Source organism: Periplaneta americana, chromosome 17, assembly GCF_040183065.1.
Source record: "Periplaneta americana isolate PAMFEO1 chromosome 17, P.americana_PAMFEO1_priV1, whole genome shotgun sequence".
NCBI lineage: Eukaryota > Metazoa > Arthropoda > Insecta > Blattodea > Blattidae > Periplaneta > Periplaneta americana.
In genome coordinates, this window is record NC_091133.1 from 129,188,552 (window position 1) to 129,209,289 (window position 20,738).

The following is a 20,738-nucleotide window of genomic DNA, read 5'->3' on the forward strand; positions in this document are numbered from 1 at the left end:
AATATCTGAAATTATCGCAGAGTCTCACGATGTTTGTACTCTAAGTATGAGCTAAAAATAGCAATTACGATACCGATATTATTCAAATAACCCCACAACTTCCATGCAATATTATTCAAGTAACCTCACTCCTTCCATTTGATATTATTCAAATAACTCCACCCTTACATTTCATATTATTCAAATAACCCCACAACTTCCATGTAATATTATTCAATTAACCTCATCCCTTCCATTTGATATTATTCAAATAACCCCACCCTTCCATTTCATATTGTTCAAATAACCCCACAACTTCCATGTAACATTATTCAAATAGTCTCACCCCTTCCATTTGATATTATTCAAATAACCCCACCTCTTCGATTTGATATTATTCAAATAACATCACCCCTTCCACTTGATATGATTAAAATTACCCCAGCCCTTCCATTTGATATTATTTAAATAACCTCACCCCTTCCATTTCATATTATTCAAATATTCCACCCCTTCCATGTCATATTATTCAAATATTCCTCCCCTTCCATTTCATATTATTCAAATAACTCCACCACTTCCATTTTATATTCACCAAGCAATCCCACCCTTCCATTTGATATTATTGAAATAATCCCACCATTCCATTTAATATTAATATAACCCCAACCTTCCATTTGCTAGTATTCAAATAACCCCACCTCTTCGATTTGATATTCTTCAAATAACCTCAACCCTTCCATTTGATATTATTAAAATTACTCCATCCCTTCCATTTGATATGATTCAAATAACCCTACCCCCTCCCATTTGATATTATTCAAATAACCCCAGCCCCTTCCATTTCATATTATTCAAATAATTCCACCCCTTCCATTTGATATTATACAAATAACTCCACCACTTCCATTTGATATATTATTCAAACAATCCCAACCTTTTCATTTGATATTATTCAAATAATCCTAGCATTCCATTTAATATTCATATAACCCCCAACCTTCCATTTGATATTATTCAAATAACCTAAACCTTTAATTTGATATTATTAAAATAACCCTACTCTTTCACTTGATATTCAGCATTTGAATAATCGAGAAAGGTGCTAAGATATGATTACTGAAGAATAAAAACATACATTTAAAAAACTGTCGTACGTCTGTTTTATCATTATTATTAATTAACGTAAAGATTATAGCCGCTTTCCTGAGGTCTACTGACCCATATAGAAGCTGGACACTATCAAAAGCTGTAGCCAGCTTTCGACGAACCAATTCTAGGGTTGCTGAAAAATTGTGAAATTTATCCGATTCGTGCAAGAGGAGTGACGATTATTATTTGTGACTAACCTTTATTTTATGTAATAAGAGTCTGAACTGCAGTTTCTTCGTTTCGGTAAGAATTATCAAACAGTAGCTGCTAGATACACTGAAGCTGGAACTCTCTCTTTCGCCATACGGTTCATCATCATGCGGTACACAACATTCCGACCAGCGTGGATAACGCTGCACTACGCACAACTCATCTGTACTCACCCTCGGCCAGACACCCCCGCAGCTCGACGCGCAGGCAGACTGTGCGACGGTGCACGCTGTATGGCAGGACGCGCACCTTGCTGGCGTACACGTGAGGCATGAGGCGGTGACTCACCACGGTGGCCGTGTCGCTGTTCCCGCTCAGGATCTGCAATCAGAACCACTCAGGGCTGTCACTGCTTGTATTTCAGTGCTAGATCTAGTGCTTTATATACTACTATTGTACGGACCAGCCGTTTAGTACCCGAAAACTCTTATCACGGACATTTCGTCACACAAAAGAAATAATAATACTGGAATAATTCGTCACACAAAAGTAAAAACAGCTGTAGCATTTCGTCGCACAAAGAAATAAAACACGGAAACAATTCGTCACACAAAAGTAAAAATAGCTGTGGCATTTCGTCACACAAAAGTAAAAATAGTTGTGACAATTCGTCACACAGAAGAAATATAACACGGGATCAATTCGTCACACAAAAGTAAAAATACCTGTGGCATTTCGTCACATAAAAGTAAAAATAGTTGTGACATTTCGTCGCACAAAAGAAATATAACACGGGAACAACTCGTCACACAAAAGTAAAAATAGTTGTGGCATTTCGTCACACAAAATAAATAATAACATTGGAACAATTCGTCACACAAAAGTAAAAATATCTGTAGCATTTAGTTACACAAATAAATATAACACGGGAACAATTCGTCACACAAAAGTAAAAATATCTATAGCATTTCGTCGCACAAAAGAAATATAACACGGGGACAATTCGTCACACAAAAGTAAAAATAGCTGTGGCATTTCGTCACACAAAGAAATATAACACTGGAGCAATTAGTCACACAAAGTAAAAATAGCTTGGCATTTCGTCACACGAAAGAAATAATAACATTGGAACAATTCGTAACACAAAAGTAAAAATAGCTGTAACATTTCGTCATGAAGAAACAACACTGGAACAATATGTCACACAAAAGTGAAAATAACTGTGATATTTCGTCTCAGGAAAGAAATATAACACTGGAAAAATTCGTCACACGAACGTAAAAATATCTATGAAATTTCGTCAGAAAACAGAAACAATTCGTCACTCAATAGTGAAAATAGTTGTGGTATTTCATCACACAAAATAAATAGAAACCTGAAAAAATTCGTCACACGAAAGTAAAAATAGCTATGACATTTCTTCTGCGGGTTTCTGGAAAAAGAACTAAGGAAGAGACTAGTGAAGTGCTTTGTGTGGGGTGTGGCATTCTATGGGGCAGAAACATGGACATTACAACGAAGTGAAGGGACGCGAGTAGAAGGATTTTAAATGTGGCTATGGAGAAGAAGAATAATAGAAGCTATAACGGCTGGGGGGATCATCGTGCTAACCACACGATACCTCCATTCTGCTTCGGCATGTGGGCGTGAGGCCAGCAGCCGGCTGGTTGGTCTAGGCCCTTCACGGGCTGTAGAGCCACGGATGGAGAGGAATGGAACGTGTGAAGTGGATAGACAGAATAAGAAATGAAGCTGTGTTGGAAAGCGTAGATGAAGAAAAATCGATGCTGAAACTGATCAGGTAGAGGAAAAGGAATTGGCTGGGTCACTGGCTGAAAAGAAACTGCCTACTGAAGGATGCACTGGAAGGAATGGTGAACGAGAGAAGAGTTCGGTGCAAGGGAAGATATCAGATGATACACGACTTTAAGATAGGGTAAACTGTATAGTGATTGACCACTTAAGCTAATGAATAATAAAACAATGAAATAGCGGAAAACAGTGGTAACTTATTGAGAGAATTTTAAAGGCATTGGGTCAAGTGAAGATTCAGAAACAAATCAAAATCAATAAACAAAAGAAAAAAATAAAATTTTAATGCAAAGATAAATTAAATAAACACAACAAGTCCACTTTTACAGTTATTGACCGTCTACTGCACAGTTATTGACCACACGCTTATTAGTGATTGACCGTCTACTGCACAGTTATTGAATACTCATTTATTAGTGATTGAACAACACATTTTCACAATTTTCACTTTTTTCTTGTCTGTTTCGTTTCTCTTCTTCTGATCTTTTTCATTAAGAACTAGTCGCCACCGGCGTAGCTCTGTCGGCAAAGGTGTTTGCCTGCCGATCCGAAGTTTCGTTCGGGCGCGGGTTCAATTCCCGCTTGGGCTGATTACCTGGTTGGGTTTTTCCGAGGTTTTGCCCAACCGTAAGGCAAATTTCAGGTAATCTATGACGAATCCTCGGCCTCATCTCGCCAAATACCATCTCGCTATCATCAATCCCATCGACGCTAAATAACCTCGTAGTTGATACAGTGTCGTTAAATAACCAAGTTAAAAAAAAATAAGAAAAGAACTTTTCTCGCTGCCTTTTCTTTCATTTCTTATTCGCTTCCTTTCTTCTCTTGCCTCTTCTTCCATTTTTCTCTTTTGTGTCTTATCAGAAGCAAGTGTGTGTCATTTCTCTGATGTTATTACAAATGGTTTCACTCAGCACTGGACGAGGACCAAAGAACACTTTTCCTTCAACGGGATATTTGTTTCTGGACGCTAAGGTTGCTTTTAGGACACCAAACTTCTTGGCAGCTTCATTTAAATCAAATCCACTGCGGACAGGTTCTGCAGCGTTTCGTAAAGCTTCCTCTGTATAATGCACTTTACCTGGCTTAGGCATTATAATATAGTATCAGTCCTGTAAAAATCCCCATCATTTAACCGATAACATATATAGAATTGAAGCACATTGGTCATTATTCTAACAAATAATTTATGAACGACCAATCACTGTAGTTTGCGGACATACACTTTATAGTGATTGACCACGGGGCATTTTTATGTCATATAAAAACTTTTACAAAATAATATTCTGTGGACGGAAACCTTATACCTTTTGTCACACTGTGAGTGTAAAAACGAGCACCAGAATTTATGTATCCTTTGCAGTATAAATAAATTATTGCGTGCATTATTCTTAGCAATTTCTCTAGTTACTTACACTTGTTTAGGTTCAGTTGCATTTCCAATCGATTTCAGTCCTCTCAGACAACAGACACTAACTCAGTGGGATGAACAGCGACAACTAACCACAAATAAGGGTTGTTACTAGAGGTATATGCAGCAAAAAGTGAAATCACGATCGTGGTTTATTCACAATATACTTGAAAAAAGGAACCGGTCAATCACCGTATACTGGTCAATAACTACCTGGTTTACCCTATATGGATAATATGCGGAGACTAAGAGAAAGGCAGAAAATAGAAAATGCTGGAGAAAGCTGGGTTTGCAGTGAAAGACCTGCCCTTGGGCAGAAAGCTATGAATGAAAGAATATAGAAACGAGGGACTGAGTTGAATGTGATGTTTTTATAGGCCATTTATTGTCATTGTGGTCCCCTATTGAATGTTTTGTAGCATCTCCGTGTAGCCTATGCCAGTTGATCAAACTGTCTTACCCTGAGAAACTTCATTTCATAAGCCACTCTATAAAGCAGCAGCAATGACGGCATCTTACACATCTGAAAACTGCTGTGAGACCTCTCCATTGTGTTCTTTCAGATATTTTAGAGAATGAACTTGTCATCCTCAATGATGCTGGTGAGAGAAGCACAATAAATATCATCGCAGCCCTGTGAGTATGGCCTATACCGTATGCAATAGAAAACTAAGACAAAAGAAAGAGCTGAAGCAGCAGGCTGTAAGGATGGGTGGGAGACCACATAAATTAATTACATTATTGACCCAACGCGCCATTCTTTTCTTCCCCTTTGTGTATATGTCTCAATTATCCCGTCCCTTTTAGTAGCTGCTTCAGCTCCTGTACGTCTGTCCTCCCTCACCTCCTGCCTCAGCCTCTCCCATCTTCTGAACCTTCTGCTCACACCTTTACCCAATGTGATACAATTTTACACCTCTACTGCCGAATCAAAAAAAAAAAGAGAGACAAAAGTTTCCTAATATCTCTCATTGTTACAGAACTTGCGACTGAAACGTTGATGAAGTTTATGATGCCGAAATTTCTTGAAACTGCGAAAACATATCTCCACAGCACATAGACCTACGAAAATATATTTATTTATTTATTTAAAAATAACATATACATAAAAACGTTACATTAAAATACCCCGAAAGAGCAAAGCTCGTGTTCGGGGACAGTGGCGTTACATATATACACATACTTTGTAAACAAAATACTTCAGAAAAAAGCTCACATAAATATGATAATAAAATAGTAAATAATAATACTAGTAATCACTGAGTGAAAAAAGAGACGATGTTGAGACTGGTGGATTAATATAAAATTATTATAAGTAGTATAATTAGTATGGTATGGTGGGTCCCTATCACCACGGCATGGCGCGTCCTCAGGTTGAGGATTGAGAAGACGGCCTCCAGATATGGAGGGTAGCTGCGAATATATTGAATAAGCAGTCGTGGACAGCCGATAAGGGGTGGTCCTCCAGCTTGGGGGTTGGGCGAAGGGCTAACAACCCATCACCGTAAAAAACAGCTTTGTTACGAATTCCTACAGTAAGCCTCGGAATAGGACTGATTCTCTGGCACGACCACAGCAGAGATGGGCAGGGCATGTAGCACGTATGGGCGAATCCAGAAATGCATATAGAGTGTTAGGTGGGAGACCGGAGGGAAAAAGACCTTTAGGGAGGCCGAGACGTAGATGGGAGGATAATATTAAAATGGATTTGAGGGAGGTGGGGTATGATGATAGAGACTGGCTTAATCTTGCACAGGATAGGGACCGATGGCGGGCTTATGTGAGGGCGGCAATGAACCTTCGGGTTCCTTAAAAGCCATTTGTAAGTAAGTAAGTAAGTAAGTAAGTATAATTAGTACAGGTCATGTTGATATAGTAACCAAGATAAAAGAGAAAAATACACTTAGGATAGAAATAAACTTGTTTTACAATACATGGTACATAATATAAATACGAGGAAGCCTGTCATATAAATTGTTTAATTCTGGATCTGAAAATTTCATTGCTTAAAGTAGTCATTTCTGGATGAAATTTTATTATCGAATTATATAGACGTGGACCATAATTTGTAATGTGTAGTAAAGCAGCAGATGTGAAACATTTAGGTTCAACTAATTTAAGAATTTCATTTCGTCTTGTATTATGATCATGGGCTGAGCTACAAATTTCATTCTATTTTTATGATAGAATTTAATTAAATACTATTTATAAATTTGGTCAATTCTAAAAACATTCAATTCGGAATGGATCAAGTTTGTTGGATTATCCAGTCGCGTTTTCAAACAAATTTTGATTATACGTTTTTACAACATAATTAGAGGAAGAAGAGCAGTTTGAGTAATGCCTCCGCATCCAGTTATACCATATTGGATAACAGATTCAACTATAGGCAAATAAACCAAACGTAATACATGAGTAGGCAAGTAATGGCGAAGGTTTACAAATTTGTAAATTGTTTTACGGATCCTGTTACATAGAAATGAAAATAAAACAGGCGCACATTTAGTTTATTGTAATATTTTATATTTCAGTCATTAAAAAATGAAAAAAATCAATAGACATTGTATGTATGTATGTATGTATGTATGTATGTATGTATGTATGTATGTATGTATGTATGTATATATACACACGTACATGGTGAACCGTAAATAATGCCATTAATTTCAGGGGGTTATTCTTTGTGATATTTCAAACAAAAAAGTTAATTAAAATTTTGCTCTTTTTTCTTTCCTTTTCGAGATAATATCAAACATTTCATAGTGTGTTTTCGGGAAATCCATTGATTTAAATTCCAATATGTGCAGTCAATTTAAGAGAGCAGTGTATGATAATGCATTATTAGAAGTTATTTTAGTTTTGTCCCTTAAATGTGCAGAAATTTTAACCGAACAAATGTTCACGTAACTTTTGTTGTGCAAAGTAATTTTTCGAAATTACATTTTTTCGGATTACATTTCTGCACATTTAAGGACAAAACTAATATAATCTCGCTCATTTGACGAGCATTGTCAGCTGAGTGAGCACTTTCAACTCAAGCCATAGATACACATTCAGGTGTTCGATAATGTTACATTAAAGTTTAATCACATCAATCTTGGCAAATCATTTAAATTTTATCGTCTCAAACTTAGACAATCATTGAAGTTTTACCAACTTCATCTAAGTCTAGCATTGAAGTTCTATCGTCTAAATCTCAGTCAATGGTTGAAGCTTGTCGTTTCAATCTTAGTCAATCAATGAAATTATCGTCTAAATCTTAGTCAACGGTTGAAGCTTAATCGTCTAAATCTTAGTCAACAGTTGAAGCTTAATGTCTAAATCTTAGTCAATCATTGAAGATTTACCGTCTTAATTATTGAAGTTTTATCGTCTAAATCTTAGTCAACGGTTGAAGCTTAATCGTCTAAATCTTAGTCCAATCATTGAAGATTTAACGTCTTAATCTTGGTCAAATATTGAAGTTTTATCGTCTAAATCTTAGTCAACGGTTGAAGCTTAATGCCTAAATCTTAGTCAATCATTGAAGATTTACCGTCTTAATTATTGAAGTTTTATCGTCTAAATCTTAGTCAACGGTTGAAGCTTAATGTCTAAATCTTAGTCAATCATTGAAGATTTACCGTCTTAATTATTGAAGTTTTATCGTCTAAATCTTAGTCAACGGTTGAAGCTTAATCGTCTAAATCTTAGTCCAATCATTGAAGATTTAACGTCTTAATCTTGGTCAATTATTGAAGTTTTATCGTCTAAATCTTAGTCAACGGTTAAAGATTAACCGTCTAAATCTTAGTCAATCATTGAAGATTTACCGTCTTAATTATTGAAGTTTTATCGTCTAAATCTTAGTCAACGGTTGAAGCTTAATGTCTAAATCTTAGTCAATCATTGAAGATTTACCGTCTTAATTATTGAAGTTTTATCGTCTAAATCTTAGTCAACGGTTGAAGCTTAATCGTCTAAATCTTAGTCCAATCATTGAAGATTTAACGTCTTAATCTTGGTCAATTATTGAAGTTTTATCGTCTAAATCTTAGTCAATGGTTGAAGCTTAACCGTCTAAATCTTAGTCAAACATTGAAGATTTACTGTCTTAATTATTGAAGTTTTATCGTCTAAATCTTAGTCAATGGTTGAAGCTTAACCGTCTAAATCTTAGTCAAACATTGAAGATTTACCGTCTTAATTATTGAAGTTTTATCGTCTAAATCTTAGTCAACGGTTGAAGCTTAATCGTCTAAATCTTAGTCCAATCATTGAAGATTTAACGTCTTAATCTTGGTCAATTATTGAAGTTTTATCGTCTAAATCTTAGTCAATGGTTGAAGCTTAACCATCTAAATCTTAGTCAAACATTGAAGATTTACCGTCTTAATTATTGAAGTTTTATCGTCTAAATCTTAGTCAACGGTTGAAGCTTAACCGTCTAAATCTTAGTCAATCATTGAAGATTTAACGTCTTAATCTTGGTCAATTATTGAAGTTTTATCGTCTAAATCTTAGTCAACGGTTGATGCTTAATGCATAAATCTTAGTCAATCATTGAAGATTTACCGTCTTAATTATTGAAGTTTTATCGTCTAAATCTTAGTCAACGGTTGAAGCTTAATGCCTAAATCTTAGTCAATCAATGAAGATTTACCGTCTTAATTATTGAAGTTTTATCGTCTAAATCTAAGTCAACGGTTGAAGCTTAATGTCTAAATCTTAGTCAATCATTGAAGATTTACCGTCTTAATTATTGAAGTTTTATCGTCTAAATCTTAGTCAACGGTTGAAGCTTAATGTCTAAATCTTAGTCAATCATTGAAGATTTACCGTCTTAATTATTGAAGTTTTATCGTCTAAATCTTAGTCAACGGTTGTAGCTTAATGTCTAAATCTTAGTCAATCATTGAAGATTTACCGTCTTAATTATTGAAGTTTTATCGTCTAAATCTTAGTAAACAGTTGAAGCTTAATCGTCTAAATCTTAGTCCAATCATTGAAGATTTAACGTCTTAATCTTGGTAAATTATTGAAGTTTTATCGTCTAAATCTTAGTCAACGGTTGAAGCTTAATGCCTAAATCTTACTCAATCATTGAAGATTTACCGTCTTAATTATTGAAGTTTTATCGTCTAAATCTTAGTCAACTGTTGAAGCTTAATGTCTAAATCTTAGTCAATCATTGAAGATTTACCGTCTTATTTATTGAAGTTTTATCGTCTAAATCTTAGTCAACGGTTGAAGCTTAATGTCTAAATCTTAGTCAATCATTGAAGATTTACCGTCTTAATTATTGAAGTTTTATCGTCTAAATCTTAGTCAACGGTTGAAGTTTAATGTCTAAATCTTAGTCAATCATTGAAGATTTACCGTCTTAATTATTGAAGTTTTATCGTCTAAATCTTAGTCAACGGTTGAAGCTTAATCATCTAAATCTTAGTCCAATCATTGAAGATTTAACGTCTTAATCTTGGTCAATTATTGAAGTTTTATCGTCTAAATCTTAGTCAACGGTTGAAGCTTAATCGTCTAAATCTTAGTCCAAACATTGAAGATTTAACGTCTTAATCTTGGTCAATTATTGAAGTTTTATCGCCTAAATCTTAGTCAACGGTTGAAGCTTAATTTCTAAATCTTAGTCAATCATTGAAGATTTACAGTCTTAATTATTGAAGTTTTATCGTCTAAATCTTAGCCAACGGTTGAAGCTTAATCGTCTAAATCTTAGTCCAATCATTGAAGATTTAACGTCTTAATCTTGGTCAATTATTGAAGTTTTATCGTCTAAATCTTAGTCAACGGTTGAAGCTTAATCGTCTAAATCTTAGTCCAATCATTGAAGATTTAACGTCTTCATCTTGGTCAATTATTGAAGTTTTATCGCCTAAATCTTAGTCAACGGTTGAAGCTTAATCGTCTAAATCTTAGTCAATCATTGAAGATTTAACGTCATAATCTTGGTCAATTATTGAAGTTTTATCGTCTAAATCTTAGTCAACGGTTGAAGCTTAACCGTCTAAATTTTAGTCAATCATTGAAGATTTAACGTCTTAATCTTGGTCAATTATTGAAGTTTCATCGCCTAAATCTTAGTCAACGGTTGAAGTTTAACCGTCTAAATCTTAGTCAATCATTGAAGATTTACCGTCTTAATTATTGAAGTTTTATCGTCTAAATCTTAGTCAACGGTTGAAGCTTAACCGTCTAAATCTTAGTCAATCATTGAAGATTTAACGTCTTAATCTTGGTCAATTATTGAAGTGTTATCGTCTAAATCCTAGTTAACGGTTGAAGTTTAACCGTCTAAATCTTAGTCAATCATTGAAGATTTACCGTCTTAATTATTGAAGTTTTATCGTCTAAATCTTAGTCAACGGTTGAAGCTTAACCGTCTAAATCTTAGTCAATCATTGAAGATTTACCGTCTTAATTATTGAAGTTTTATCGTCTAAATCTTAGTCAACGGTTGAAGCTTAACCGTCTAAATCTTAGTCAATCATTGAAGATTTAACGTCTTAATCTTGGTCAATTATTGAAGTTTTATCGTCTAAATCTTAGTCAACGGTTAAAGATTAACCGTCTAAATCTTAGTCAATCATTGAAGATTTACCGTCTTAATTATTGAAGTTTTATCGTCTCAATCTTAGTCAACGGTTGAAGCTTAACCGTCTAAATCTTAGTCAATCATTGAAGATTCAACGTCTTAATCTTGGTCGATTATTGAAGTTTTATCGTCTAAATCTTAGTCAACGGTTGAAGATTAACCGTCTAAATCTTAGTCAATCATTGAAGATTTACCGTCTTAATTATTGAAGTTTTATCGTCTCAATCTTAGTCAACGGTTGAAGCTTAACCGTCTAAATCTTAGTCAATCATTGAAGATTTACCGTCTTAATTATTGAAGTTTTATCGTCTAAATCTTACTCAACTGTTGAAGCTTAACCGTCTTAATCTTGGTCAATTATTGAATTTTTATCGTCTAAATCTTAGTCAACGGTTGAAGCTTAAACGTCTAAATCTTAGTCAATCATTGAAGATTTAACGTCTTAATCTTGGTCAATTATTGAATTTTTATCGTCTAAATCTTAGTCAACGGTTGAAGCTTAATCGTCTAAATCTTGGTCAATCATTGAAGATTTAACGTCTTAATTTTGGTCAATCATTGAAGATTTAACGTCTTAATCTTGGTCAATCATTGAAGATTTAACGTCTTAATCTTGGTCAATCAGTGAAGTTTTATGCATTATGGAGCCTTAAACTGCAGTCTTGTCAAAAGTTTAAATTTCGAGTTGTTTCCCTTTTTAAGTGGGCCGTCGACTACTGTTAAAGGTTATATCAATGACAACAGTGAAGACGATAATAATGATCATCGTCATTTTGTCCTTGACGTTACTGATTTTCTTCGTGACGATAATGATAGAGGTGGTGATAATTTTGTTATTTCTGCTGTTACTGATAATGATGTTGACTTCTTCACTCATGGCGATGCTTGTACAGTTTCAGTAAGCTAATCCACACCGGGTGTGATTAAGCAGTGGTGTGCAGGTTGCGTGCAGGCGCCGTCTTCGCTGCCGCCCACTCCTCCATATTTTCATTACCCTGGAGAGGCTTCGCATTTAACATGCTTTATTGTTCTTTATGTCGGCCAGTTCGAGCACCTCACTTCGCTTTGCGAGCCGCTCTGCTCCTGACGGCAAGTGAATCTAACATCATTGTTTCACCCTCGCCAACGATTTCTTCCTCATCTTTTTGCAATCGAGATCCTTTGTGTAAACAGCGCTCGAAACTGTATAATTATTTGCATTGAAAATCATGCAATACAGACGCTAATTTCGTGTAACAAGTTGTGATGAAACCAAACCTGTCTAACTGAAGAGGATTTTGAAGTCCAGTGAAGGCTATACGGAAGATGATTTACATTCGTATGCTGATAATACTGTTTTACTTTTTAGTAGAAAAACTTGGACTGACGCTTATTATAATGCAAATTGCGGCTTAAGATTAATAAAAGAATGGTTCCATTTAAATTCACTTGTAATTAATAAAGATAAAACAATAGCTATTCCATTTTATTTAAATAATGAAGGAAATAAACCAATTTCATTTATACTACACATTAAAATGCATAATTATGATTGTTCAGATATAAATTGCAATTGTTCAGTTATTAATGAAGTTAATGAGGCTAAATACTTAGGTATAATTATTGATAATCATTTAAAATGGAATAATCATATTCATTTTTTTTATTCAAAAAACAAGTGCTTGAACTGTTTCTAAATTATAATCATGTAAATTCTTATTTTTTGTTTTTTTTTTTCTCTCACTTTAACAATTTTGTATTCTTAATTTAGTGTGTTTATGTATAGGCTATGGTACCGTTTTGTTTGTTTGTTTTTGTTTTTTTTTTCTCTTATACTTTTTAAACTTTATGCGTAATTACATTTAACAGTTTTAATCAGATTATTATTATTATTATTATTATTATTATTATTATTGTTATTACTATTATTATTTTATTATTATTATTATTGTTTTCTTCTAGCCAGTTTTCATTAATGGTCACAACCGACCTCAAGCATCTTGCTTTTTCGGGTGTGGCCCAGTTATCTTGTATTTATACAAAAATTTGTAATATGTAGACTATTTGACTATGAGATTTGTAATCAATTTCGAATTTTCAAGAATATTCATATACGAGTATTACAATAGTATTGTAAAACCTTTGTTATTGTATGTAATTTTTGCTTGCAATAAAAATCTTGTAATCTGTAATTATATTTGTAATAAATTACGCAAAACATTATGTTACTTTGTTATTCTAAGAAATATTTTGTCAATTAACTGTTTACGTGTAATTTTATTTAGCATTATTTCAATCTATATTTATGTATGGTATTATAGGTTGGGGTGGAACTTATAAATCCAACCTTTATCCGTTAATTTTACTACAGAAAAAAGTATTAAAAATTTGTTTAAAAAAGCAGAAAGATTACCCAACTGAATTGTTGTTTAAACATTTCAAAGTTTTCAACATTAAACAAATGTATTATTTTATTTTATTAAAATATTTTCATAGAGATTTTAATAACTTTGAAATGTATATACATAAATATAGAACTAAAAATATGAATTCTCTGCGTTTGTGTGAACCAAAATGTAAAACCAATGCAGTTTTTTATCATAGCATGAGTCAAGGTTACAGATTATTAAACAAATTTTATTCCAATAATATTTCAACCACGAATCCTCTCCTCTCCACGAATAAAAAAAATGTATTAGATTTATAGTTTGGGTATAAACATATTAAACACTATTTAATCTGTATTCACTCTCAATTTTAATTTTATTTTTGTCTGTATTGGAATCCCCTCCTGAGCAAGAGTCTTACTCATTCAGGAGTGGGCTAGTTTATCTTTCATTGTATTTATTAACATGTATTCACTTAAAACTTACTAGCAATAAAAGTAAATAAAATAAATAAATAATTTATGTCGTAAAGTCTGATGGGAAATTGATTCAGCCTCAGGTAACTCCTGTGTGATGTTTCGTGTATTATTGGTAGTTCTTTGTTTTGTGCTATTTTTCCAATTGCAAGTATTGTTCAGAGATGATGACGTGGAGCACTCAGATTGATAAAAATGTGACGTGATTTCTCAGAATGAAAGCTGATTGTTTTTCTTAGAATTCCTGAGCTGGATAACAGCCCAAGCCACCAAAAGCTCCAAGTGTTAGTTTCCCTTTTTCGGCCAACCCTCATGCACTGTGTCGCAGATGTGTGACAGTGGCACAATGTCCAACACACTATGTGCAGAGGTGCACTCATTACGAGTGACTAAGTGGCCGGGATCTGACGGAATGAGCGCAGTCTTAAATCACTAAGTGATTATACAGGGTGTTTAAAAAATACGGGGCATAATTTCAGGTATGTATTTCCCACATGTAGACAATCAAAATAGTTCATTACAACATGTGTCCGGAAATGCTTTATTTCCGAGTTATGGCCTTCACAACATTGAAATTCACCGGAACGTTTTTCTTTCCGCAGGTCGTTGCCGTCAAAGGAGACATTAAGAGGGCACTCTGACAGTTCATTCCGAGGCGAAGGTTACATTCAGTGTTGTGTAGGCGTTAGACTGTGCGACATGTATTCAAATCAAGAGCTGGCAGAGATACACTTCATGTACGGTAAGGCGGACGGCAATGCTGCGCTGGCTCGTCGTTTGTACCAGGAGAGGTACCCACAGCGACAATGTCCAGATCGGAAGACATTTGTACGTCTCCATTACCGTCTGTGCGAGTATGGAAAATTTAACTCTCCTGGTTTGGGAAGGGGACGACCAAGATCTACAACTCCAGAAGTACAGGAGGAGATTCTGGAGGCTGTGAACATGACTCCTCCTATCAGCACACGAAGGGTAGCGTTGCAAGTCAATGTTCCTCATACGACTGTCTCCGGTGCCTGACTTGGAATCCCTTCAGAATCGAATTGTGGCATGTTCTGAGGACATACGCAATACTCCTGGAGTTTGGGATCGTGTTCGCAGGTCAATGAGACATCGATGTGAGGTCCGTATTCAAGCAGGAGATGGACATTTTGAACATGTTCTGTAATGACAACGACCTGCGGAAAGAAAAATGTTCCGGTGAATTTCAATGTTGTGAAGGCCATAACTCGGAAATGAAGCATTTCCGGACACATGTTGTGATGAACTATTTTGATTGTCTACATGTGGGAAATACATACCTGAAATTATGCCCCGTATTTTTGAAACACCCTGTATACGCATATCATATATTATAGCGATGTACCGAAGTATATATGATATTTCCATGCAGAAATTATGCGTTATCATCAGGCTTCGGCCAAGGGATACACAGTAACCAGTATGAGGTTCAGAGCACACGGAGTATAAATGACGTCATGACCCGTGTGGAAGGGTGACTGCAACAGCACATGTGCATTACCGTCGTGTGTATTGCTGCTTGGCTGCGGTACGTGTAACAGGCTTCGGCGTAGGGACACCTGATTGAAGGTTACAACTCACGTTAATACTTTAATGGTAGACATTTATTGTCGACACTAGGAATGTACTGTATATACTGCATCTTTACAGGGTGAAATATATTTTGTGTCGTACTGTGACGGACTGTTTACATTTTGAGACACGAAGTAACGGCGCGTTCCATCTTTCACTCCACTCGACTAACACAACACTATCGCCCGTGCGTTCTGAACTTCATGCGTTTCTGTGCCCAGGACCGAAGCCTGGTTGTCACATGATTAAGGATCAGTGGATAGAAGTCAGCATGTAGAGCTGAAAACCCCGTTCGAATCCAGGTGCCGGAAATAATTTTTCACCGTTCTACCGATCCTTCATCATATGTACATTTTGTTCGGTTTATATTGGAAACTTTTATATTATGTTGTGTATTGGAATGTTTCCGTATTCATAGTACGCTGTATTCTTTGGGCAACCCTTTTCTTAAGGGCACCTATATAATAGTTAATATGATGTCGTTAGAATCTGCGTTTGTTTGTAAATATTAAAAAAATAAGACATTTTTCTCTCGTATCACTAAAGTTATGGTTGATACTAATTATTTCACAAACATCCAAGTAGGCTATCTATATATATAATTTGAACTGGTAATGGAAATTACGGGAAAACGGCTGAACGGATTTTGCAGCTTGAAACTCAAAATTTTTCAGAAAAATAGTAGTTTTCAGCGAAATTTCAATTTTTCAACATAATTTTCCTATTTTCCAAAATCCATCTGTCGTCAGTTTTGAGAACTACCAAATTGCATTTCAGAATAAAACAAAACACACACTACAGTAAACAATATTACACGAAGGCCATGATCTGCAAGAATGCTGACATATTTAGAGCTCAAATTAAATTGGTTATTAAAAACTTACTAAAGACTGATTAAAAAAAATTACAGGTCTGATTCTGTGGTGTAATTTTCTGAGTACAGCTATGTATTGGATATTAAAAATTACAAAACTTGAGGTGGTTTAATTATATTATTACCATTAGAAATGAAATATTATTGTAGTTAATGCCATGATGTGACTATTTTTCATTAATGATACATTTTAATGCTATACTGATGATATGAAAGTGAAACGTTTTGGGGTTATATAAGTAGATGTAGATTTTGATTTCTATATTTTACTGAGTAGCGGCTATATAGTATATACAGTACAGTATATGTTACTGAAAGCCATAAAACTTACGTAAGATAATAATATTATTAAAAATCAAATATTTTTATAGTTATTAATCAAGTGGGGTTGGGTCTTTTTCATATATTTAATGGCGGTGCGGTGTAGATATTTATATGCGTGGTTCTCTTCAGTATTGGCTCGAGAGAGAGTATCTTTCATTATTATGGAAGCAAATAACTTTCAGAATGTCTGGTATTCTTCTTTGAAAATAAATCTGTAAACTATTTATTTGAACGTCTAATGAACTTAGTTTGCAGCATTTGCTGCACAAGCCACTAGTATTAATTTATTTATGTACATATTTTCTCTAATAAATGACTTCGCTTATATTAATAACATTGACTGGCTTGACCTATTACGAACTGAGTTGTAATTCTGTTTCTACTCTCATCTTTTTGTTACGTAGGTGGAAGACATTATTTGGATGTAAGTTAATGGAATTTCCAGATAAAACCTTCCACTATATTGCGGAGTTAATATAAACGTATTTCTCGTTATTTAAAGTAGAGCCTCGTTCGTGGAGAGTACAAATCCTCTTTCCAGCAGAAATATAGGAAAAATTCTGTATTAAAACGTTCGATATTAAATATTTAGCTACCGAGTTCTACAAACACGCTTTAATATGACAGACAGTTCATCTATTCTTTCCTCTGACGTGTGGGTAGTTGTGTGTTACCTAGACATGTTAAAAGCTCCTTCATCCAAAACTCTAGGAATACGAATAATAAATGTTAAGGCAAGTGTACTCGTATTTCCAATTGTATTCCTCTTCATGTTGAGAAAAATGTAATGATAATGGGTTTCAATGCGTAGGTATAACCCTAGATCATATATGTAACAGATAACTCCTCGCTTCGTTAAAATCGGCAGCACTTTGAAGAGAACAACCGCCAGGATCGCCACCCGTTTGCCGTAAACGAACACGAGATGGCAGCACAGTCACTAATGCTATTCAAATGGGTATTATGACGTGACTCCTTATGTAACAACTAGATGGCAGCGTAGTAAACCTGACAAAAGTTGTTAACCTCAAAGCCTATAACCCCGACATATCTGTTACATATATGATCTAGGGTATAACGTAAGAGACACTGTACGAAATACGTACAAAGCTAGATATCCAATATTAGGTAAAAACCTAGTTGTACTTTGTTTCTGAAGACACAGACTTATATTAAGTATTATTAACATGCTTCATGGATTGCCTAAAATGCACAATTTGAACGTTTGGATATAGGCTTTAGTTTTTACCAAAAGTTTAAGGACTCCCTTCGAAAGTGAGGTTTCAGTTCTGTCCTTACACTTATATGAAACTCCCTGATGTTTATATAGGGACCTAGTGTCTGTGCAAAAATTAAGTTTCATTTACTGCAAATCCAGTCTGTCTATCTTCCAAACTGCGGATTATACAACACTTTATCTGCTACGACACCTTACTGAGAAATTACATTTTTTGTATCAGAAAAATAAATTCTTCCAGAATGAATGTACTTAGATCAATCATTCTGAGACAGAGTTAGAAATATCTCACAAACGATTAGGGAAAACACGGAAATTTTACTTTAAGCAAGTAAAGAGATAGGTTTGGAAGTAAATCCCGAAAAGACAAAGTATATGATTATGTCTCGTGACCAGAATATTGTACGAAATGGAAGCATAAAAATTGGAGATTTATCTTTCGAATAGGTGGAAAAATTCAAATATCTTGGAGCAACAGTAACAAATATATGAGCCGTTCAGAGCAGAAGTGGTGTAAGTCAAAAATGGGTAATGAGGGTTAAAGTAAACATTCTGTAAAATACAGCGCAAATTAGCAATTAATATTCATTTTATTTAAACTATTAGTAGTCAGTGGATAGCAAAAAGGTCATATTAATTGCTATTTTGCGCTGTATTTTACAGAATTTTTACTTTAAACCTTATTACTGAATTTTGACTTACACCACTTTTGCTCTGAGCGGCTCATATATGACACTCGCGAGGAAATTAGAAGGAGAATAAACATGAGAAATGCCTGTTATTATTCGGTTGAGAAGCTTTTGTCATCTAGTTTGCTGTCAAAAAGTCTGAAATTTAGAATTTACAAAACAGTTATATTACCGGTTGTTCTGTAAGGTTGTGAAACTTGGACTCTCACTTTGAGAGAGAAACAGAGATTAAGGGTATTTGGGAATAAGGTGCTTTGGAAAATATTTGGGGCTAAGAGAGATGAAGTTACAGGAGAATGGAGAAAGTTACACAACACAGAACTGCACGCACTGTATTCTTCACTTGACATAATTGGGAACATTAAATCCAGACGTTTGAGATGGGCAGGGCATGTAGCACGTATGGGCGAACCCAGAAATGCACATAGAGTGTTAGTTGAGAGACCGGAGGGAAAAAGACCTTTGGGGAGGCCGAGACGTAGACGGGAGGATTTGAGGGAGGTGAGATATGATGATAGAGACTGGACTAATCTTGCACAGGATAGGGTCCGATGGCGGGCTTATGCCAGGGCGGCAATGAACCTTCGGGTTGCATAAAAGCCATTTGTAAGTAAGTTAGAAATATCTGAAAGGCTTGTTGTGCAAATATTACTTTTTGTTTAAACAAATTGTGACATCTGATTCACGCATTAAAATCCAGATTTTTTCTGTATTTTCATTAAGAAAAATTGCCGTTTTCTAAAATTCTCTTGAGTTTGAAATTTGCAGCGAATTGACTTAGGACTGCTATTGCCACTTACTTACATCATAACATTGGGAGTTGTTAATACTGATCAGTTGTGGATTGTAGCATTGTATGCGGCAGAAACACGGTACGACGGGTGAAAGAAAGAGGCTAGAAGCATTTGAAATGTGGATATGGAGAAGAATGGAGCGTGTGAAATGAACAGACAGAACAAGAAATGAAGAAAGAATAATGCTGAAACTGATCACTAAGAGGAAAAGAAATAATGATGATAATAATAATAATAATAATAATAATAATAATAATAATAATAATTTAACCTGGCAGAGTTAAGGCCATACGGCCTTCTCTAACACTCAACCAGGAGTAAAACTGCGTTACAAAAACACTACAAATTTACAAAGTACACTATAATTTTACACACAAAACTGAATAAGGTAATATTAATAAAATGTAAACAACAAGTAAGTAGAAATCAGACATAATATATAACATACAGAAAAAAAAAAGTATAATAAAATGTGAACAGCAGGTCGAAATAAATGAGACATACAAAGTATAAAAGATAAGAGAATTATTGATAATAATAATAATAATAATAATAATAATAATAATAAATAAGAATAGTAATAATAATACTAATAGTAGTAATAAAATAGTGCAGTACAAAGCATACAATGAATACAATATTTTTAAGTATACACAGTAAGGAAAATTATGATTATATATAGCTCAACTTATCACATTATAGATATACCATTATTGGAATATATGAAAACAAAAATATAAAATAAGTTAAATATCACTAGAACAGAAAAAAAAAGTGAATACGTGGTAATATGCAATACAAGACTTGTCATAATAGTAAGTTCGTTTGGCAACTCATCATAAGATAATTGGCTGGGTCACTGGCTGAATAGAATCTGCCTACTGAAGGATGCACTAGAAGGAATAGTGATCGGTAGAAGAATTCGAGGCAGAAAAAGATATAAAATAATTCAGATATATGGATCATATGAGGAGACTATGAGGAAGGCAGAATATAGGAAAGAATGGAGAATGCTGGGTTTGCAGTAAAAGACCTGCCCTTGGGCAGAACACTATGACTTAAGGAATAGATTTAGACTGAAGCGATGCTTCGCTAAAAACGAGTTGGAAATCGATTAAGAGGCAAAGGAATACGAAGAAATGCATCACTGGTTGCAGTTCTCGCATATCCTTAGGAGTAAAGTATTAAAAAAAGTCCCCAGTTGCAATTTTAGACGTTTTTATTATAGTCCATTCTTTACGGTTAAAGTCCCTTAGGAGTAAGAAGTGCAGGAGGTATAAATAAGGATT

The 20,738-nt window shown here is 34.6% G+C and overlaps 1 protein-coding gene across 2 annotated transcripts in view; it reads right to left on the minus strand.

Moving 5' to 3' along the window:
* The window catches only part of LOC138693018 (discoidin domain-containing receptor 2-like), a 1,708,097-nt gene that overhangs the window by 482,111 nt on the left and 1,205,248 nt on the right, over positions 1 to 20,738 (minus strand). For both annotated transcript variants that reach the window (XM_069816529.1, XM_069816528.1), the window contains exon 8: positions 1,515 to 1,662. In XM_069816529.1, the coding sequence (XP_069672630.1) occupies positions 1,515 to 1,662 (148 nt within the window). The remainder of the gene's footprint in view (positions 1 to 1,514; positions 1,663 to 20,738) is intronic.